This window comes from Protopterus annectens, chromosome 2.part2 (genome assembly GCF_019279795.1).
Source record: "Protopterus annectens isolate FY-2018-M chromosome 2.part2, PAN1.0, whole genome shotgun sequence".
Taxonomy (NCBI): domain Eukaryota; kingdom Metazoa; phylum Chordata; order Ceratodontiformes; family Protopteridae; genus Protopterus; species Protopterus annectens.
In genome coordinates this window covers 734,901,768-734,926,582 of record NC_056730.1, presented here as the reverse complement: position 1 = coordinate 734,926,582, position 24,815 = coordinate 734,901,768, and the positions used below count along the sequence as shown (strand labels likewise).

At 35.6% G+C, this 24,815-nt stretch overlaps 1 protein-coding gene across 1 annotated transcript in view; it reads left to right on the top strand.

The window, feature by feature from the left end:
- Positions 1–24,815, top strand: part of FAM81B (family with sequence similarity 81 member B) — a 500,415-nt gene that overhangs the window by 161,254 nt on the left and 314,346 nt on the right. Inside the window, exon 5 of the mRNA XM_044064461.1 lies at positions 8,604–8,733. Within this exon, the coding sequence (XP_043920396.1) occupies positions 8,604–8,733 (130 nt within the window). The remainder of the gene's footprint in view (positions 1–8,603; positions 8,734–24,815) is intronic.

Sequence of the window (24,815 nt, the reverse complement as noted above, 5' to 3'; positions counted from 1 at the left end):
CTGACTACTCACTAACAAAAAAAATTTAAAATATGCAATGCAAATACTCCTTGGCCGTGAGCTACCCATATGGGGTCTTAGTCATTTTTTATTGGATAGCATATATGTAAACTATCTAAACTGTACTGAAGTAGGGTAGACAAACTGTACATCATATAATATACAAACTTTTGAAACCAGTACTGGGACGACAATACCTATTTGTATCATTTACAGCAATTATAGCGTCTAAGCATAATTGCATAATATGTATGTATTTGTTCAGAAATACTGGAAATCACTATTTTGGATACAGTTTATATAAATCAGCTTCCCAGTCTCAGTTGGCAAGTTTGAGTCAACTGACAGCTGTTACAATCGCATAAGCAGCAATAAAAACTGATCTTATGGTAGAATATCAGATCAAGGTGATTAAACTGGCTCCACTGCAAAATGGATTAGTAAGACCTTCTTATGTATAAAACACCAAAGGAGGACCTACGGTTTAAAGCAAGCCAGAAGAATGATGCACTGAAATGGGATCATAGCATGGACCTCCTAGGATTGCCAGACAGGAATTAGCACTCTCCTGGGTACTGAACAGAAGGATGTCTTAGTCATGGACATAGAGAAATGCAACAGTTTAATGTCATGCAAGAATCAGTTGATAACAAAGCTGCAGATAGGAATTTTGAGGGCCAGGACAAATGTCTAAAGTTAGCTTAACCCACCTTGCATTCACCTGCAATGCCTTGCTACAAGCCTATCCAACACCCAGACATGCCACATCACACATACACACACACACACACACACAGACACACGCATGCACACACACACACACACACACACACACACACACACACACACACACACACACACACACACACACACACACACACACACACACACACACACACACACACCAATGAATGGCAATGGTTAAATATGATAAAAATCCACTAAAACAGAAAAACACCTGGCCATGACATGTTCTAAATATATTTTCTGATAAATTATAGAGGAGGAGATTTACGTTTGACATAATAGGACCTTACTACACATATATTCTGGACATTAGTTTTACCTGGTCTTTTGTACAGAGGTAAAATTGCTCCCAGGTAGAAACCAAACATAGATCAGACTGTAACAATACTAGCAGTACACAATAGGCCATATGTCAGTTTCCCTGAAGGCAGCCTGCAATTAATCATTCAAGAACTTCTAATAAGATAACTGGATACAAAATGCACACACACACACACACACACACACACACACACACACACACACACACACACACACACACACACACACTGACACAAACATACCACATACATGCATTGTCCCAGGGGAATGTGCTCCTTCTGAGAGAGTAAATTACCTTTAACTTTGAAAGAATAACATAAATATAATGGCTACATTGCTCTTTGAAAGATAATGTCCCCCATCAAACCATATCAATATTCATTCAGAAGTGATCCTGATTCTGTACACTCCTGAAGTCACATTTAGTTGAAAAGAAATAACATAATGATCACAATAATATATTTCAACTTGCTTATGTTAAATGCATACACTGCCCCCAAGGATCCATACATTTTTATTCAACATTACCCATGTAATGACCATTATATTTTCATGTGAAGCATGCCACCATACTCCAAAAAGGCATGTACTGTTTATGTGCACCTCTAATGTTTTTGTTGTGAGGAAGGTGAAACACGCAATGACCGTAATATTCATTTAATCCTGTTGGACACTTAGGTAAATTCCCTTTGCCCCCAAACTGGCTATATCAATTATTGTTTTGCATGAATCATATAATTATACATTGCTTTCATGCACAAGCTACCTCCAAAACAAGAAAACCATTTTCTGTGCACATTTCTGATGTGTGACTATGAAGAAAGTGGAGGACAGAGAGGCTTCAGTAAGGAATTTCAACTTGTTCATAGACAGATTAACTGTACTCAGTTTAGCCAGATCTCATAACTGCCCTGTGTGTAACATATGCCCTGTGTTTTCACACACACACACCATGTCTCCCTATCTCTATAAAAAGATAACCACCTACTGTGCAATCTTCTTAAGTTTGATTATGATGAAAGTGAAAGCAAAGCAATTACAGCAATGTATTTAATTTTGTAGATCTCAGACACTATATACCCACCAAGCCACAACAATGATCACTCCATTGTGAGCATCCTAACATTTCTTTGCTTTCATTTACAGATTGATCTCCAAACAAGCATACACTTCTGTCAACTATCTCTGATATCTGACTAGCAAAGGTAGTAAAATAAGAACCACAGTAATATAATTTTGCTGCTGTTGCAAGGCACCCCAATAATTGCCTTAAAAATTAAATGAAGAAAGTAAAACAAATATAAGTATATTGTATTGTGGCTGGTGTGCACTGTTATCACTGCTCACAGATCTAAATGGTGTTCTGAGTATTATCAAATTATCACAGTAATGTATTTTATCATGGATTTTTCATGCACTATACTCTGGTCCCACCCCCAACAAGCCACAGCAATGACCACTTTAATATGATCAATGTCTAGCCTTCCATTTGGTTTCATCCACTGACTGCCCCCCCCCACCCCCAAACACACACACACATACAGCCATTCCTGGTGATCACCTGTGATTAACAAGAGTGATAAAAATAGCCACAGCAATGTATTTCAGGTTATTGATCCAGGGCTCAAGTTGCTGCTACAGGGAACTCTTCAAGTCAATAGTGGTAAAAGTAAATATAAAATTGTATTCTGCTGTGGGTGGTGTCTGCTGTAACCACTACCCACCCTTATGTGTGATTCCCTGCTAGAAATATTTTTAAAAAACACATACTTACAATGTAACATCCCAGAAGATTAATGCATTTGCATCTCCCTCTCTTATAAACCACCATGCAGCTGTCATAGTAACAGTGTAATAGCAGTTTAATGAATCTATGTAAACTATAGTCTGCTCCACACTGCTACTACCATTATGGCTTGGGAGCAGGACTACAACTTCTTGAAATGCATTGCACTATGCCTTCTGTACTGGTTGAAAAAGGTAAAAAAAAAAGATTTGATAAATAAGCCTCACAGACCAGATAAAATACTGTGGTAAGTTCTCATGTTGCCCACCCAATGGGCCACCTGTTTTCTTCTGTTGTGTTTGCCACTTGATGGTGTGGGCCTCCAAGACATATAGGCCCAAGGCAATGTTCCTAGTTGCACACCCCCCCCCCTCGCCAGTGTGGCTGTGGTTGATGTAGTATCAGGCTTGCTGCAGACTGACGGGAGGTCACTTGGAGTGTATGGAGTTAGGTATTTTTGTAGGCATACTAGCTTACTGCATTTGTTTCTTAATATCTTACAAGGTTCTTACAAGAATAGGAAACCAGAACTAGTCTACTTTGACCAGGCTGTATAAAACTGGACACTTTCTTAACTGTAGCAATGTTTCATTTTAAGTTACTTTCTCTAACACTCAACATTAGCAGGAGATGCTTATTTGCAGAAGAAATATACTACGTGCTGAAGTATTTGAGCACCTCCTCTCCATGAGCCAGGACTGCAAGGTCACTCAGGGTCCAATACATCCTTCTAAGACTGTGCAGAGAAGAAATAGGAGTCTTTTTCAGGAATGATTTGATATGAACTCTTCATCATGCATTTCATGTAGCTATAAGGGACATGGAATACCAAGAGAACAGTGCATGAAGCGCACACATCAGGCCTGTATGCTGTCTATTCAGTTTGTGCTGATATATGTGCCATGTAATTTACTTTTAAATGTTCTAAAAAAATTGTAACTACTTATATCATTCAGAGTTTATGCATGTGTTGGTGAGGTATGAGGTATGACTTCTTTGAGTTTCTTTCTAGAACATATTCTTCTTGCAACTAAAATGGAAGTTACTCTTCCAGCAGAAGTATGGGACTTCCCAAATATAAGCTATTTAGCTAAGGAGAAGGGGGAGGTGAGTGGTAGTATTAGTTTGCCAGTTCTTGTAACTGCAGTTATTGTTGCAAACATCTCAGGAAACTCTTCTATATGTGTATGTCATTCTCTAGTGGTAGACCTTCTAGTAAAGCAGTGAATATCATTGTCACCTAACCACAAGAGTTTCTCAGTTGAGTTGTCAGCTGGGGTGCCTTATATATGGAGTCGACATATCCTCCCTGTGTTAACATGGATTTTATCTGAGTACTACAATTTCTTCTAACTTCCTAAAGAAATGCGGTAGGTGGATCGATTACTCCAAGTTGACCCTATGGGTTTTCTCTGAGTACTACAATTTCTTATTACTTCCCAAAGACATGCAGTAAGACATTAGCTATTTCAACTTGTCTGCACGTGCATATGGGTATGATATAGAAGAAAGGCCTGGCAGCTTATTTCTTTTCCCTATTTGCCTATTAAAACCCATATACGGCAGTTGCTGTTCATGGGGTCACAACTGGAGTTGTCTGCAGCACTTAAGCATGGCTGGATGGAATTCATGACAGGACATGTTATATGAGACTACCAATCAGATTGCATGCTTGTTAGGCTGCTATGCATTATGTAATAAAAATTGTTACTCTGTTTTGGTAATAAAGACAAGAAAAATTTGAAGCACTGTGGGCTCAAACCCCATGGAGTAAAAACAGAAGTAGACATAAATACATAAAACAAGTAAATGAATAAATAAAACTCAGAAACTGACCAACTTCAGACAGAAGAACCCAGGTCAAGGTACTGGCTACAGGATGAGTTCACTGTAGATTTGACAAAACAATGAATTACATCCCACATTCTGTCAAAGAAGTTGCTGCTGACACAGAAAACAAGGAAAACAAATAAGTAAAAACTAAATTAAGAGTTTAAACATACATTAAAGCATTCACAATACTATGCACTATATAGATGCTCTGAATATTCTAATTATTTATACACATCACTTAAAGAATATTTCCCTATCAAAACGTGTTATGTTAGCCATCATCCTCTTTGTTATAAACAGTATGAGTACTTTATAATTTGCATACACATATATTTAATTTATTTATTTATTACATTTGTTACCAAGATAATTCAAACCAGGTATAAAGCCTCTTTTCCGAGGAGGAGGGCAATGAGAAAAGCTCCACATAAAATAAGTACAATACAGATAAAACATTAGGATATAACTGCTTTATAGTAAAATACAATTACAAAGAATTAGGAAAAAATGTACATTACAGTTTCAAACAGTTAAGAAAAACACTGAACAATGTGTAATGAAGAGTAAATTACAGAGAGCTTTTAAAAAGAGTGTAAATCACATCTGTGACAATTTGACAACTTGAGTGTAGCAACCTTGAGTATGCTATTAACTTCGAATAACACAGGAACAGAGCCAAAATTTTTATTAGATCTTGTTTTAGTTCTAATTTTAAAGAGTTTATGTTTCCTATTTGCCTGAGATATACTGGTAAAGAATTCTTCTTCCTGGAGATGCAGTTTAAGTACAGAATGTCGCCTGTTGAATTTCTGGATCAAGTTATATTGAGTAACATTTTGTCCCTGCAGCAAATATTTCTATTTGGGGTATATGGTTGTAAGAGTGCTACAAGGCTTGTACATTGCTTTGGTTTATGTCAGAGTTTCTGGATTACTGATAGTTGTGAATGTGGCTGATAATGAGACAGTTCAAGCCAGTTTAGGTCTTTTAGTGCTGAGCAGCCATGTGCTCTATAGGGTAGATTTGTGCCAAATTTGGCAATATTATTTTAGCATTGCTGTAGTGTAAGGGCTGTTGTAGAGCTTAGCTTGGTTGGGAGTAGGTAGGCTGTGGTTGAATCTGTTAGGAAGGGTTTTGCTCAGTGCAGACTATGCAGTTTACCTAGTTTTTGTTTATTTATTTATTCATTTATTTATTTTTACTGCTTGGATTATATGTTGGTCGAGTTTCAGTTGGACGCCTATGATAACTCCAAGTAGTTTAGTATTTGTTACCCATTCTATTTTTGTATAGTTCTTTAAGGTTATAGTGACTGGATCTTTTGGGTTGCCAAGTTGTTTGAAGTAAATAATATTAGTTTTGTTTTCTTGGCATTTAGAAAATGATGGGAATTTTCTAGCAAAGATTCAATTGAGGTGAAGGACTGTTGTGTTTGTTGATGGAGAGTAGTGAGGTCTTTGGTTGTACATATGACTGTAGTCAATGTAGTGGGACAGTGTAGCATGCAAGGATACAGTATGCATGTCATTTATGACTACACTGGAAATTAGGGTGCTTAATATTTAACCTTCAGGTACACCTAGAAGTACCAGGGGAAAGTAGTAGTTATAATCACATTTTTTGGCTTGATGTCCATTTATCAAGTACCTATGGAATCAATAAAAGGCAGTCTGTGAAGTCTAGTGATGATAATATGGCAAGAAGTTTTTGATGGCTGGCAGTAACAAAGGTCTTTGACAAATCAAGGAACAGGATTGATACTAGTTTGGTAGAATTTCTGTTTTGGTTGACTGTACTGAAGCTTAACAAGGCAGTGAAAAAGAATTGAAAGGCAATGACAAATTAATTGATCAAAATATATGCACAAGTTCTTAAAAAAGAAATGAATGAATACATAAAGAGGAAATTGTAAACCCACCTACCATCTTTTTGTCATAATTACAGCTTTAGTATTTTTAGAATGTCTCTTTCTTATTATGTAAGACTTCTTGACATCTCACTATCCAAATATACCAAATACATGAAACTTTATCTAATCAATCAGGCTTTGTTTTATTCTGTATAGCATATTTACTATATGCAATCATATCAAAGTTGTTGTCATAAAATGACTTCCATGATATACTTGTGCTACATTAGATAAAAATCCTATAATTCTTTTATGATGCAGAAACAAATGTTCAGAAGTTTATTCAGTCCCATATAAATCACGAGTCCCATTAGAGTCACGTGGTCTTCTTTCCATTTTGTTATATTATATTGGCTTTCTAAGGCAAGAAATTGTGGGTTTGTATCCCATCTTGGGTGGTATAATCTGTTGGGTGTTGGTATAATGGTTAAGGTGTTTATCTTACAGATACAAGACACAGGATTTGATTCTCACTTTGAGAAGCATAGCTAGGCTTAAAAATGTCCCCGATGTCATTAGTCTAGTAATCACCTATAAAAATCTTGACTTCTATATATATTGTTAAAATGTTTTGTCTGTCCTGTATACATTGCAACATTTAGACTGGGCTTCAAATCTTTTCAAGAATCAACTAAATAACATTCTGATATAATCCAAATATACAATTTTACAGTCTTGTATATCATCTGTTTTTAAATTACATAGTAATATTTTTTATATATTTTAAATTAGGGTTCTGCACCATTTTCTGTCTTTTCTGAAATGTAATACCGTTCTGGAACTGTGCATACATCTTTCATAAAAGTTGACTCGCAAACTCTCTTAACTGTATTTTACATGTTTTATGTCCAGAATAAATACAGAAATGCTAAATAAATTGGTGGATCAATTAATACTAAACTTCCTTTATTCCAGATGTATATAACATACTCATTTTTATTGGATTTAACCCAGATTCACATAAACAGTGGAATTTCCATGGTATTGTGACCACTTTTCCACACATCAGTATGATTATAACATCAGGTCACCCCTGAAAATAAGCAATGTCTAGTAGAGTAAGCCATTCAACAATCAATCATTCAATCAATCAATAAATTAAATTAAATAAATAAATACAGTTCTTATGGTAAATTCTAGCACTCATATAGCTCAATTTTGTTGAGCTAAGCTAATGAAACTTTCTTGTAATAAATGAATTTTTACACTAGATGTTTGTAGTAAGAATCACACAATAAAACTGACCCAACTCCCTCAAACAATCACAATCTTAAAGTCTCAACCCAAGCACTTAGCACCCATTGTCTTACAATGCACATAGTGGAAATCACTTCTTTTCTTTGTGTGTTTCTACATACAGGATAAGAAATAATGTCTAGTATGTTTTGTTATGGATATCAAATCCCTTGAAAGATATGAACCAAATAAAGATGCACTAGAAAATTATGAAATGAAACTGTTCAAAGTTTGTATCGGTGCTCACTAAAGAACCTTTAAATATATACTATGGGTTACGGAATAAAAACAAGACATTTGGTACAATTCTGAATATTTTTCATCAAAAAGGAAACATTCTATTTTGAAACCAGATGACATTTCTCACAAATAGATATGAGTGTTTTTTTTTTACTATGCTCCTGAACCAGCCTTTCAAAGAAAAGGGATTGAAACAAAAAATAAAACAAAAGACTGGTTCAAATAAGTATAGGATGGGCATAACAAATCAGAAAAGAAAGGCAATGTAGAGAAAGAGGCAGCTGTAAACTCTCCATAACCTGTAGTAGTAATAGTGCAGATGCAAAGGTTATACCATATATTCTATATAGTTCTTAATCTGTTTCTGGATTCTGTGTTTCTGTTTACATAGGGATATCTAAATGTTCAAGGCTACAGTGTATACAATCAATCCACATCTAACTCCCTAATCATGGTAAATATGGATTTACTGTATAAATCATTGTAACATGTAATTATATGCACTTAGTCTCAATCATCCTCTCATTGTAGATGTGATGCAAGTATCTCCAAACTGTCAGGAGATTTAAATGGGCTCACCATCGAGATCAAGAGGTTGGAGAAAGAACAGCACAACATCAAGTCATCAACAGAAATGCACATGAAAGACTTAGATCTTAAGGTAAACACCCAATATTACAGCTGGCAAGCAGTAGTTCAGGGGTTCTGAACAAGCAGAATTTCTGAGGAGAACATAGTAAATGCTTGCACTGTATTTTATTTACATTTATGAAGCAAACTTTGTCTTACTTTATTTCTTTAGCAAAGAGTGCTCTGCATGAATTTAATTACAACATTGCAAGGAGTGTAACCCAGGCTATTCTGCATACTGCTGCCAATATTTCATTTCAATTAGTAATTGCATTTCAGTATAACTGAAATAACTATTCAGAAGCCTACATACTAGGAATCTTCAACTAGCATATGCAATTACATTATGCTTTGTCTTCTTCAACTAATTTTAACCATGTTTTCCTTGTCTCTTTTATGGGACAGCCATTTGCTAGTTTAGGAACAGGCATTCTATTCTAAAATTTTGTCATGACACTAAGCTACATAAGCAAATACAATGGCTGGCTTCTCATTTATACTGAAGCCTTGGAATTTCTTGCAAATTAGGAACATGTCTGACTGTTCAGCAGTTAATTCTGAAGAACCCACAGTCCTTTGTGACCATAAAAAAAGATATGACTGAATTTGCACAGCTGGAGATGTGGTTAGTGTGTTGTTTCCATATAATTGTAATATTTGAAGTTTGATTGTGTCATATCTTACTGCCTGCACATGTTCTGCACTTTCTCTCTGTGTAAATGTCCTTCAGGTAATCCAGTTCCACAGCATACCATCTCACACACACACACACACACACACACACACACACACTTTCTCTCTCTTCTAAATATCTGGTGGGTTAATTGACTACTATAACTTTCTGTTATTTTTAGATTTGCTTATGTATTACTTCGTGAGGAACCTTCATGTCTTCTGGGTTTTGTCCTCCACTGTTCCATTGTTTTAAAACCGGTTCTGTGTTAATGTGGCTTTGAACTGGATTAAGTAGTTAGAGAAATGATGGGTGGTAATAGCTGATATGTACTTATTACCCATTTTTATAGTCAAATCAAATGTCATTGTGATTCTAGGGTTTAAAAATGATTTAAGAATGTGATGCATTTTTTTTTCTTTCTTGTTTCAGAATGTTGACAACATTTTAAGCTATTTATAACCTTTGTTTAATCAGGAATACATGTGTTTCCTGTGACATGAGAATGCCTGATCTTTTCTCTATAAATATATTTAAAAAAAGAAGAAGAAGGCATGAAAGGAAAAGTAATGTACAAAGCGTGTAATTGATGTGTAAAATGTAGATTCTTGCTTTTTCTGTGTATGAAATCTAGGATCATAAAAATACAATTACAAGACTTTTCAAAGGAAACCATCTTTAGTATTGAAACAAGAAACTTTTCCATCATATATGAAATCTCTGATTTCTAGTCTCTTTTATTGTGAGAAAAATGACTGATATAGTCTTATGTAACTATCTCTGGTCTGTGGGGGAGAACAACAAGTCAAAAATATATCTGGAGCTAAAAGCAAAGTCCGTCTTAGTCTTTCATTGTATATTTATATAAGTTGCTGTTTGAATTCTGCCTTTTATAATTTTGCTAACTTATATGACAGTTAGATCCAGTGTTATCCCAGTAAGAAAAGGCTAGCATATGTATTTAGCTGTAGTCTACAGCCTGTAGACCAGACTTTTCTTTAAATATTATGTCTGTATATCTGACAGTTATTGTTATATTCTCTTGACCTCTGCATATTTAATCTGCATTTCTTTTTTGCCTAATATTTTTTTTTATTTAGTCACTTATTTATATAGGGATTATTATTTATCTGAGTAGAGGGTATTATTTAGCCCTGTTTGTTGGCCAGATTTTGGTATTAGCCTCTAATAAGCCACCTCACTTGAACACACTGCCAGTGTGAGACATACATTTTTATGATTTATACTTGACTCGTACCTCTCAACTGTCCATATTTTTGCAGAATCTCCAGATTTTTGCCTCATATTTTTGGTCTGTTCCTCATAAAATTTGTCTTATTTTTGGCAACTCTCTAAGCATTGAAGTCACTAAATAATGACACACATTTGAGTTTTAGACTTTTTATCCTTCAAAAAGTATGTATGAATGCAAATCATGTTATTCTAGCAACTTTTGATGTTTATAAGTAATATTTAAAATATGTCCCTATTTTTGGGCCTTTGTCCCCCATTTTGTAGGCTTTGTCCAGATTTCTTGTAAGAGGTTCAGAGGTATGACTTGGCTGAAGCCCAAGTACTTGGGTAACTGTTGTGTTTGGTCGCTAGCCATACCCTGAGTGGTGGCAGTACAACTATGCCATGAAGAAAGCAGTGTGGAATTGAAGAACTCTGCCAGCATTCACTGGGAATTCCATGTGAGAGCAAATAATATGTTTGAAAGGCAGTTACCATGGATAAAGGGCTAGAAAACACAGCAATTCACAGAAAGTCATGAGAGAAGGGACTAGGGTGGTAGGCCAGACTCATTTCTGTAGGTGGTCAATGTTGTAGGCCTCATCTGGATGAGGAAGTTAAAAGCTCGTATCCAGACAGCAATGCATATTTTCTATATGATCTATAGACCAGGTTGTATTTGGTGAACTGACTATTGAATCAGCTTTGTGTGCCCCTTTCCTTTTTTATTTAACCCGTTGGGTAGCAGTGGTGGGATTTGAAAGATCACCACTTTGGTGGCTAGGAGACATTGGTTGCAGTGGAGTGGATATGAGGACCCTAACCCCTGTCCTTCACATAACCAGGTGGTGCCTTCCAGTGTACTAGTTGGCAGTGGTGGGATTCAAACCTCTCCAGTGCCAGTCTGGTCTCTCACATATTGGTGGCAAATGGTGCCATCTGTCACAGTCAGTAACAGACAATAAAAGGGCATTTGGATGTGCAAATTCAGATTTTCAAGTGCAGTCTTCTGTGACCATAGTCTTAACTTTATAGATAACAGTGAAGCTTAGCTTACACAAAGATACATCATAAAACTCTAGTCTTTCTCTTGACTTTGTAAAGGACTCTGTCTATGGCCTAAACTGTATCTATCAAAGAGAAGGCACCTTTTCAAACGATGTCCATAGATGACTCTGTTGCTTGGATATAGTTCCATATCTAGGCTTCAAAACAGAGAAGCTTTTTTACAATATTTTCTCAATTACCTGCAAAGACCAAATGGCCACCTGTTTAAAAATAATGTAATAAATACAAAGAGAGGAAAACTAGCATGAAGTTTATGCAGTCCTGTGTCCAGTGCTGTCTCACTTCTTCATTGAATTCAGAAGGGGACTGGGGTTTGGCTTAATGGTTAAGGTGTTTTATCTCACAGACACAGGGTACAGGTTTTGATTCTTATCCTTGACAGAAATTGGCTAGGCTTAAAATAACTCACAATGGGCAGCTAGCCTACTAGTTACCTATGAACTTATGAAACTACCATCTGGTATTAGATGAACCCTAGTGAAGATTCCAGTTTTCTCCCTAGTATCATCCTAGTGATGCTTCTAGACATTTAATATTGCAAGTTCATATTTACAATAATAATTCCAAAATCATACTATATATTACTTATTGAAAGATTTCATCATACATCTTATATCATGGGCAACACAACCATATTAATAGATAAGAGATATTACATGTTGTTCATATCCTATTTATGTATATGGCTACAAACTACCTCCATTATTACACCTTCACACACTCACCTCACTTAATATCCAGTTATCTCCTGTTCTCAAAGTTCCTACAATACCTCATACTAGGATACCTCATCTCCTTATCATTCATTTGCTATTTTCACTTTTGTCTTTTCTACAGAAACTCCTCTTCCTAAAATCAAAATTCCCCCCACCTACATCACATTCCCTAAAACTAAAATTAAATATTTTATCTTTAACTATTACAAATATAACTGCCACTGCTACCCTAATGTTCTTCTACTTGCAGGAGATATTCATCCCAATCCAGGTCCCACTCAACACAGCTTCACTGATAATTATACTCCCACTAAGCTATACACCTGTGCTCCCCCCCACAAACAAATCTCCCTTTACTCAATAAACGCTAGAAGTATATTAAACAAGGTTAGTAAACTTCATGCTTGGATCTCAAGCCACACTCCTGATGTCATCACCCTAACAGAAACTTGGATAAAACCCCAACACCATGACAAAGACTTTCTCCCTCCTGGCTATAGTACACTGCTCCTTGACGCCAAAAGGAAAGGGGTGGTGGAGTTGCCATTGTTTATTCTAACCACCTTACTCTGACAACTCCTAATAAAACTATCCCGTCCTTTTCCCCTGCTGAAATACTGACAGCCAAACATGTACTTAACACCCATACCACCATCGCAATAGTAGCAATCTGCATTCCCCCAGGGGATAACTTACCCCTGCTGGAAAACATTCTCTCATAATTCTCTCAACATATTCCTAATGAAACCATTATTCTTGGTGATGTCAGTATTAATTGGTTAACTCTCTGTACCCCAGATTGTTGCTTACACATCAACTTGTGTGGCATTACTCAACTTATCACTGATGCCACCCATACCAACAACTCTCATACACACAGCACCCTTATCGACTGGATTGTAGTCTCTCATCCCTCTAAATATCACAATCCTTAAACCCTTCACAACACACTAAGTGATCACTCTCCAATAAAAGTACTTAGCTATACCCCTCACTTTACTAAAGAGCATAGATTTATCAGATGCTGCAAGCTTACTAACTTCCACCCTGACACCTTTAAATCTCTTCTCTCTAAAGTTAACTGGAATTTCCTTACCTAACTCCCTCTTGACAATGCTGTCCTATCTTTCAACTCCACCTTTCTAGGTATTCTTAACTCACGTGTCCCACTTTGCACAGTCCATATTAAATCTAATACATCTCCAAGGCTATCAAATTCCACCCGTATCCTAATGAAAAATAGAGACAGAGCATGAAAAACATGGACCAAAACCAATCTCCCTGCAGACTTGCTAAAATAGAAAGAACTTAGAAATCAGACCAAAAAGCATATCAATAAAGATAAAAGAGACTTCTACAATCCACCCTCAGCCTTGAAATCTAACCCCCAAAAATTTTGGAACTCCTTAAACCACATACTACATCCTGGTGGTCCTTGCTCCCCAAATCCTTGTCCTGATAACACTCCCAAATATACTGCCTCCACCTTCAACACATATTTCATTAACTCTATATCCAAACTATTTAACCCCAGTGCAAATTCATCTACCTTTAATAATATTTCTAACCACTCACTATCAAATCCCACTATACTCTCATCAAATTCTTTTTCTCTCAAACCTGTACCCACTAGCTACATCAAATCCCTACTTTCTAAACTCAAACCTTGCTCAGCTTCTACCGACAACATTCCTTCCCTTTTCCTTCAGTTAGCTAACTCTCTTGCTTTCCCTGTATCTATCTTAATTAACCTTTCCATTTCAGAGTCCAAAGTCCCTTCCATATGGAAACAATTATTCACTCTACCAATACATAAAGGAGGTAACTCCTCAGACATCACTAATTTTAGACCAATTGCCATCCTCTCTCTTCTTTCTAAAGTTCTAGAAAAATGCATACATAAACAAGCTATGCACTACCTACTCTCTGAAAATCTGCTCACACCTACTCAACATGGTGTTAGACCAAAGCATAATACTACTGCCCTAATATCATTCCTTAATACAATAGCCCTTGCCAGCGATAACAACAAACTTGTCTCCTGCCTATTCTTAGATTTCGCTAAAGCTTTTGACACCGTCTCTCACCCTCTCCTTCTGCACAAACTAACCAAACTTAACTTCTCTCCTGCTACTGTTGCATGGTTTTCCAGCTATCTCACTGGTAGATCTCAAGCAGTGGAGTAGAAATCTGCACTCTCCCCTCCTCTCCCAGTTAAAATAGGTGACCCTCAGGGTTCCATCCTTCTTCCACTACTTTTCAACATCTTCACTAATCTTCTTTATTTTTCCTGTCTTCAGTCATCACTGGTCCAATATGCTGATGACTCTACTGTCATCACTATTGCTGACTCTCCCTCCGAACTCATCTCTACAACACAGACTTCCTTTAACTCAGTAGAATACTGGCTCTCTGATAAGCAACTTATCCTTAACCCAAAAACACTAAGCTACTGCTTTTTCTTCCTAAAAATTATAACCACATTACATCCACTTTCACAATCCTGTCCCTCAATAACACACATCAAGGTGGAAACTAACACTAAACTCCTTGGTGTCATCACTGATGACCAACTTAAATTCGATCTACATGTTAACAACTGTATCAAGAAAACTCTTCAGAAACTAGGGCTCCTCTACCGCAACAAAATTTTTTCACCATTGAAGCTAAAGTAACTCTCTTTTATGCTTACCTCCTACCCAATCTTTCTTATGGCTCTCAAATTCTTAATTGCCTCAACTCCACACTCCTTGCCAAACTTGAGTCTACCTACAACAAAATAGCCAAATTTGCAGCACATCAAACTTACAAGTCACATCACTGTCTCTCACTCAAACACCTCAACTCCAGATCATCCACTCCATCCTTTATCAGCCTTCTTACTGTCCTACCCTATCATCTGTCATCTCCCACTATTCACCTGCTAGATCCCTCCAGAGCTCTAACCTAGATCTGCCGCAAATCCACAAAACCTAAAACTAAGAAAGGATGTATTCTCTCTAACTATAATCCATCCAAGGCATGGAAGAAACTCCCTCTAGAGATCAGGTCACTCAAGCAACTTAGTCAATTCAAGCTAGCCAGTAACGAATACCTGTTAAGCTACTGGACCTACCACTGTTCCCACCCCCATTTAAACAACTTATCAACCCTAATGGCACACCTCTATCTGCTCTCAACCTATGTAGCTTTTTATAACTCTCTAGACTGTGTCTCACATTAACTTCTCTATACTAAGCACATTACATAGTTCTTATCTGCATAATGTAAGATTTTACATCTGGTGACAAAACTACTGTTAGTCCTTCTAAATGATATAGGATTCTAAAGCTGACAGACATAATGATTAGTTTACTGTAGTAAAGCCTTGTTTTTTTATGTATATGTTGCTTTGAATATTTTCTGTAAACCAGTTGTTTGTTTACTTATTTTTGTAAATTATAATCTGTAGAACATGTGGAGCTTTTCTGCCCAGGCCTCCCCTGAAAAAGGGCTACTTAGCTCAGTCGGACAAACCCAGTCAACAAATGTAAAATAAATAAATAATAAAGAAATTTCCATATTTCTCAAACACCAGGCTGCACAGTCAGAACCGCTTAGCCTTAGATGAAAGTTTGCAGCTAACTAAAGAAAGTGCTGCTAACAGCACTCATGTGGCATAAATGGTTACTCAGATACTGTAAGGTGTTTACAAAATGTTGCACAAATTAAGACTTACTGTGTTTATTGCAACTTATAAAATCCATTTACGAACAGAATCTAATGAATGTGATCACTGTAAAGATTAGTTGGTGGTGAACAGTTTGTTATAATACATTTTACTAACATATATGGGTCTCAAAATAAGAATATTTGTTTGAACTGTGAAGACACAGAATGCAGTTGTTGAATTTTGCAGTATGAAACACCAGAGCTCCATTAAAGGGAATGAGTGGTATAACCATTTGGTTTATTTAGCGTGTTTTGTTGCAGATATATGTTACTACCTTATTTGTTAAATTAGGTTTCTGGCTATTTACTTTTATCTTCAGAAAATGTAGGCTTCTGTTTATTAAGATATCCAATCATCCAAAACACATAGAAAAAGATGCTGGTGGCCATTGACCTTAAATAGCTCTTCTGGGCTTTATTCTAATAATTCATCTGATATTTCAGCACTTCCAGCAGTTTAAGAAGTCCCTTGAGTATTTACCCTTTGACTATTGAGTTTGGATATACAAAAATTAAATACATACATACATGAAGGCATAATTCAACTTTGTACTAGCTTTGTATTTTAGAGCTATATAACACCAACTGGACTTCCTGGACATTCAAGTAAAATATTCTCATATGCCACTGTTATACATGTAAACAGGGCATATAGATTCTTGTAGATATATTTATTTCATAACTGCACTGCAGTTTTTTTTATTCCAGCATATATGACAAATGGAGCTCTAAAAAATAAATAAATACAAAACCAATATAGTTAAAGAATGGAGTAAAATGTAATAATAAAGATTAAATAAAACAATGTGTGTTGTTTGGTATTGGGTGCTGGCCTCATGGTAGTAGGCTACACAAATTATGCAAGATGACTCCAGTGGTAACCCCTGAAAGTCCACTTGAATATGGCCATGACCAGTATCAATTTTTGGATTTCAGGTGCTGGCCTAGGTGATTAAAGGTAACAGGAACACTGTAGAGTCACTCCATTGATAACCCCATCTAAGTCTACCACCCTCTCCTATACATTCTCTCTAGTGTACATATACTTCATCTGTTGCCAGCATATGTCTTCTCTGGATACTTGCCCCAGAATTAGACTTGTTCATGCACTGGGTATTCTCTGGCTGTATCTTTTCAAATCACAGTGGTCAAGAATAGGAGGAGCAGATCCTGCTCCATAACTCTACTCAAGTCATCATCAGGAATCACTGCAGCCTAGTTGTGCTTAACGAAATTCACAAATCTTGCCTTAATAGCCTTCAGAGCTTCATGAAAGGGATACCTTGCAATCTGTTATGTGCTCCCTTGATTAAATGATATGGGTCACATAAACTGTTTAAGTAAACATTTACAAGGGTTACAATCAGTGAACAAGGTAATCTCACAGATTGCATCCTTTCTGTACTGTTGATGACAGGACATTTCTGAAGGTAGACAAAACAAAAAACAGCACAAAAGACAGATTCAGATTGTTTATATGCCTTAACACGAATGTCTATAGTAGTTAGGCTGGAGAACCAGAAGGGGACCACAGCTCATTAAAGGGTAACCTCTGATCAGGAAGAGAAGCAAGACATTTTGTCTAAAGAATAATCACCCTAGACTCCTTTCTAGACATTGTTTAACCATTCATTATTACTCTGTAATTGCATTTTATGAGAATTCTTTAAATTTTCTATAATTCTTTATCTCTATTACCATTTACCTGAGAAATAACCATTTGGCCTGCATACCCATTGGCTTGACTAGATGGTAGCAAAGAGCTAGAAAGAAGTTTCTGACATTTGCCAGTGATTATTTTTTTCTTACTTTAGACAGGTATTACAGCTCCTTCTGGCATCAAAAATTGAAGGGTCTCTATTACTAACCAAAAACATTTGGTGAGGCTGCGCCATGTCAGTAAAGTGCTGTGAAGCACACATAACAGCTAACATTAAACTCACTCAAGATATTTAGTTGTTGAGAAAAATCTCTTAATAAAAACAGAAATTTGCTGAACACTAACACAGCAGAAACAAACTTGTGAGTACTCTCGGGTTTGGGCAGTAAAGCAATGCTTCTATCCAAAGAACTATAAAAAACAAGGAAAGCAGTTTTCATTTCTCTTACCAGCTCTTTGATATGACAAGTTTTACTCACAGGTGAATGAGCAGGAATGCAGTAATTGCCTTTGAACATGAACACCTAAGCAAGAATGTGGTGAGGATATGGAAATTGCTCAAGAACTATGTCTGACTACCTAACAAAATCCTGTAATTTGCCAACTTTATATAGAAGTAGATTTAATTGTATGATGAAAGCCTCTGCAGAAGCTTATTTTTAGCAAAAATCTGATTAATTATGTGAAAAAGAAACACTGGCACTGTTTCCAGGTGAGAGTCTAGGTCACTGTAATTGAACAAAATGCATCATCATTATTATGTTCTGACTGTTTCATATTATATGGGCATACACTGCATTATGGAAACAAGATGAATAGAATGAAAAACAAAATAATGTCAATGTGACACCCCCATCACAACCCTTTAATGTACAACAAATTTAAATAGAAAATGGCTGCACACTGATCACCTGCTTAACTTCAGCTTTCCCAGTGTGAAAACAGAAACTGAGAAACAAAAGCCGGTGATACTGATAGCTTGAATATAGTTCAGTTACTGACTAGTAAGTACACTGCCTGGATGTCTACAAAGAGAAAACGTAGAGAACCTGAAAGAAAATCAACTCGAAAAGGTGAAGAGAAAACACTGTCTGGGAAGAATCCTTCAGCTGCTCAATAAAAAGCAGTTTAAGCTCCAGCATTAGGACAGGAGATGGCTTCCAGTAATTTAGAGGAAAAAATAAGTCAAATGTGCTCTGAGTTAGTTAAAATAAATGAAAACATTGAAGGAGTATATTAATTTAAATGACATACAGCTGGAAAAAGGGAAGAAGCTTTAAACAGCTATTCAGATAAACTGACAAAATTGCAAAAATCAGAGGTCAACATGAAGAAAAGGTAGGCTGAGTATGAGACTGTTCAAGAGCTGTTTCAATAAATGGTACAGTTAAATGAGAAAGCACACAGATAAAATCTAAGATTTTTCTTCTGTACCAGAGAAACTGTAAGGAACAAACTGTGTTAATTTTATGAAAGCACAAATAAGTTACTGGACTGGTATTTCACAGCAATATTTGTTAATTGAAAGGGCACATCATGTGTATGCTCCAAACCTGGCCATGGGAAAGCAGCCAAGGACTGTATTAGTAAACATGCAATCATATGAGAAGAAAGAGTTGATCCTGACAAAACTTTGGCAGAAGGACAGAGTATTAAAACTGGAGACAGTAGAGTATTTTGGAAAAAAGATTATTGATTATACACCAGGTAGAAGAGAAGCAAATTTATAACAGCAATCAGGGAATATTGAGAGGCAGGTGTGAGATTCAACTTGCTGTATCCAGCTGTCTTCAAAATACTTTTTTTCCAGAGGATCAAGTCATTTTTGATGTAGAACAAGCTAAAGGAGAAATGCAAAAGTTTGTCCAACAAGGGCTGAGCCATCAAAAAGAAGGGGACTCTTATTCTTCTGATGATAAAACTCATAGAGAGGCATTACCAGTGAAATATTCTCTAATGTTTGAAAGGAAAAATGCTTGAGAGACAGAAAAAAGCACAGAAGTTGACTAGAAGAATTGGGAGTACTTTGGGCTTTAACCAGAGTATGGGATTGGGAGATGGAGACGAACAGGAAGAAATCCAGCAATGCTGAAATTAGTGAATAATTGTGAGACTATAAAGCATCAATCACATTTGTGAAATATGGCTTTACAAGAAAAAGTGGCACAGAATGATTGGACTTTTGTTGACTTTGGTAATCTTGTTAAGGGACTGACAGGCATGTGCCCCACCCATTTCATGTCTTTAATGTTTGGAAGGGCACTAAAAGAAAAAAGAGGAGGGATAAGGAGGAAAAAAGTAACTCTAAGTAAAACATTTTTTCTTCTTAACAGTATTTGTATAAAACATTTTATGATATAAATTGTATGTCATATAGCAAAGTATTTTCATCTTTTTCTTTTTAGTTTTAAGAAACGTAGACATTACAATGTAAAAAAAAAGAAAGGCTGGGCAAAAGCATGTTTAAGTCAATGGGTTTTAATTTTGAATTGTTGAGGTTGGGGATGAGGTGTAAAAGTGCATTTATTATAATATATGTAGAAGTGAAACATTTTCTTTTACTTATGCATAGGTGAGTGTCTGGATTAATGCCCTTGGCTTAATCTATTGGCAACTTTCTTGTGACTGCAAGTGGGTTTTAAAATATGAGAGAGCAAATAAATGTTCAGTGCCAGTTCAGAAACCTGATGCTGAGGGCAGTTCTACATTTTGATCTTATGTTTCCATGGAAACAAGCTGACTAAATGTAAAAGCAATAAATTGACAGGTCTGAACATTGTTTACTGAGAGTAATGTAAAATTAAAAGGTTTGAGGGCAAGCAGTTCAGTAAAAGATAAAGTTTAAAACAATCTGAAATTAAGGGAAACCATATTTTCTGATAATCAGATACTTCACTGCATTTTCTAGAGCAGTATAAACTTTAGTTTTATTTAAAGATAGCCAGTGCATTTTTTCTTAATGCCAAAAGTTAATGTTTTCTGAAAACATGCAAGTTACTTTCCACACATGGGATGAAAAAAAAGATAAGAAAAAAACAGATATCAATAAGTGTAAGTAGAAGCACAGGTTGTAACATGCATCCTAGCATGGATAATCTTAATTTCTGGTTAGGTTTTGCCTTTGTGCAGCTGTGCATTTGAGACAATTGCTCCTATCCATAGAGTTCTTCATTATTTGAATATGTACATAATTTTGGTGTTTGTTTTAAGTTAATAGTTTATAGGGGTGTTCTGGGGTTGTGTCTTTTGTGGGTTTTCATTAAAACAAAAAGTCTTGTAAATGTGACATAGGGTCAAATGAAGATGACAAAAAGCAACTGTATAAAAGATCAACTAGCCAAACATTAGTGGGTGCATATAACACAAAAAAATAGAAATAGACATTTTACAAAGCTGCCATATATAACAGGTTGGAATAATAACTTCTTAACATAATGGCTACACTACATATATTATTTTGAAACTTGAATGACCTCATAGGTATAAACAAAAAGGAAATAATATTTGGTATGTACCTCTCAAGACATCTGCAACAACTGGAAAGGCTGCAGAAATACCTCACTAAAAGAATCACAGGCCTAAAGCAGATGCCCCATGCTGACCATCTAAAAAAACTCCAGTTATACTCTGTCGCATATCGTCTACTCAGAGGTAATCTCTGCTTAACATACAAGGCCATGTCAAACCCAGAGCTGTTGGACATGCTACACTTAAAGAAATCCCAATCCCCCAGAGCCACACGCTCCAGGAATCTAAACCTTGTCATCACAATGAACAAAACATGCTGGAGGGATAGGTTCCTGACCCAGAGACTCCCCAAACTCTGGAATAGACTGCCCATACATGTCAAGCAGAGCTCCTCTTTGACCCTCTTCAAAAGGAACCTTGATTGGATGGGAGATAGAAAATTCACCCCAGGGATCACATCAGTTGCCCTGCTAGACAGGGGTCCATGTAAGTAAATATTGTGGGAAGAAATAGCTAGGGAATTATTATGGCTAGGCTTGTATATGCCCTAGGGCCAATAGCCTAGTACCAACCTATGAACCTATAAATTATATTAAGAAACACAACAAACAGACCATAAAGACCTATTGGACCCAGCTTCATATAGGCCTATTCCAATTTTAAATCATGATTATAAAGTGTTTATGTTTATAATAGCTAAATGAATGGTAAAGGTATCACTAAAAATGGTTGCTGTGGATCAATGTGGTTTTGTGGACGAGAAGCAAACATTTGACAGCACTAATAGAACAGCAATGACCCAAAGGGAAGCAAGATATGGAAATTACCACTTTTGATGGTGGGTCTTGATGCAGAGAAAGTATTCAGTAAAAGAAAACATGACAAATGGCCAGTAGAAACACTAAAATGAACCAGCAAACACTTTATTCAAAAAAAGTCTCTAGCGCTTCAGCAACACATGCCTTCTAGTAGTACATCTTTGGAAAAAAGTTGCACCATTTTATACACAAGTAGATCAACTACCATCAATCAAACAATCAAATAATGAATACATTTTTCTATTAAAAACATTTAATATAATAAGCCCAACATTCATAAAAAACAGTTATATCATAAGTTTGCATGAGCATTCAGTATTAAGCCCATGAGAGCTTAAAGTGTCATATTTTAAAATATAGATACTTTTTTATACAACAAATGATTTTTGTTTTTAACTTCAGAGTCACCAACACCCCAATTAACTTGTTCTAAGATGCTGGCTTGCAAGAACTCTGGATTACTATTATGAAATAACTTAGAATGCATTGCAATAGGGCTAACAACCTTCTCTAATTTGATTTCTCTGATGTGTTCCTGCAATCTCAGTTTAAAAATTCTCTTTGTTTCACCTATATAAAAGAGATTGAAGAGGCACCTAAGAACATAAATAACATTTGATGTTAAACATGTAAAATGTCCTCTAGGACTAAAGGGAATACCATTAATATACCTAAAAGAATTTATTATATACTTTGATGCTGAGCATTTAGCACAACCACTAGTGCCCAGCATAATTAAAGTGCTACATAGCTTTTCCACTTGTTTAACAAATGTATTGTGAACAATAATGTCCTGTATATTCATGCCCCTTGTAAAAGAAAAAATAGGAAATTTACATAATGAATCAGAAAATTCCTTAAATTTAAATAAGAATGGCCAAAAATACTTTATAATTCTAACTTGCTCGTGAGAAAAAAAGAAATAACTATGTACATCTGTCTTGATTCTTGTTAATCTTTTCTAAAGTTACTACCAAATCTTTTCTATTATAATTAATAATTTGATTACTAGTTACTAATGAATTATTATTTTTTTATTTTACTAAAGCCCTATGGATATCTTTCAAATAATAACCCCTCCTTAAAAGCATATTTATGGAGGTACACATCTCTATATCATTCCTTGTTATCAGTACATAATATATAAATGCTAAGTAATTCTCCAAAGGGTAAAGAATCCAATAGATGAGATGGATGGCAGCTAGATCTGTGAGGTAAATGATTACTGTTAGCAAACTTACGGTGAATTTTTGTTTTAATTTTTTCACCAACTACACCTGTTAAATCTATATCCAAAAAGCTAATGGTATTACCCTGTTGAAGCCCATCAAATTTAACTTGGAACCTATTAACATCCACATCTTTGATAAAGGCAGGAAGATTAACTAAACCATCTTTGCATAAAAACACTAAGTCATCTAAGATTTAATGTCTGTATAAATATTCCACCTTGTATAGGCTCATGAAAAGATTGGCATAACCAGGGGCAAAAGATGCACCCATGGCAGTGCCTATTTTCTGAACATAAACATCTTCACATAAACAAAAATAATTATTGGTAAGACAAAATTCAATTAATTCCAATACATAATTACTTAGTGGACTGTCTCCAAGAAAAAAACTTAACAGCTTCTAGACTGTATTGGTGTTGAATAGAAATATACAAGCTTTTAACATCAACAGACACCCAATACATTTATTCAGTCCACTCAGTATTTTTAATTTTGTCTAAAAAGTGAAAAGAATATTTTATAAAGATGGCAACTTCATAACATAAGGTAATAAATAATTATGAAGAAATATACCCACATTACGTAGAAAATAATTAGTAGCAGAAATAATGGGCCTACCTGGGGGATGTTGCATGCTTTTATGAAGCTTGGGTAAACAATAAAAATAAGCCATAGAATTATTTTCATTATATAATTTTTTATCTACATCTTGTTTATAAATATACCCAAATTATAGCCTTTAAAAAGTAAATTCTGAAATTCTTTTTTTGAACGTTGATATTCACACAGTGTCACCTTTGAATATACTTCCCCATTACTAAGATGTTCCATACACATTTCCATATATTGTTTAGCATGCAGAACTACTAAACAATTCCCTTTATCTGAAGGCTTGAAAATCAATTCTTGTTGATCCCCCACCTCTTTAAGAACTTTCCATTCATCTGTGGATAGATTATAAACAAATGAATTCCCATTTTGCATAAATTCTTTCTGTGTATATTCTAAAGAAAAATTAACCATAGCTGAAAATTGTTGCACACCTTCATGTACAAAAAGGTGGAACAAAATCACTAGAACATTTCACAGATGTAGTGTCTAAGTAACAATAACCATTAATCTCATTTGTATCTGAAACACAAGAATAAAAGCTGTCATCTAAGTCAGAAATATCTTCATTAGAAGCCAAAGTATCATTAGTACAAACATTTAAATCACTTCTAGAAAAATAATTAAGTAAATGTAATTTTCTACACATTCTGTATACTTCAAGTTTAAACATATAAGATCTGGTCATCACAGTAGGCGCAAATGTAAGGCCTCTGTTTAAAACATACATTTGTGTTGCAGTTTCACTTGGGACAGATTGACAACAATATTATTCTCACCAGAAACATCAAAGTCACATTTAAAAAGTTCAATTCCATCTAGTCCTTTTGTTACGTTGTTGATAAGCTTCTTGATGACTAACAGTTTGCTGTTGGTTGCGAAAACAATCCCGTTTTCCTTTCCAATTCTGCTGCTCTCTTCCCAT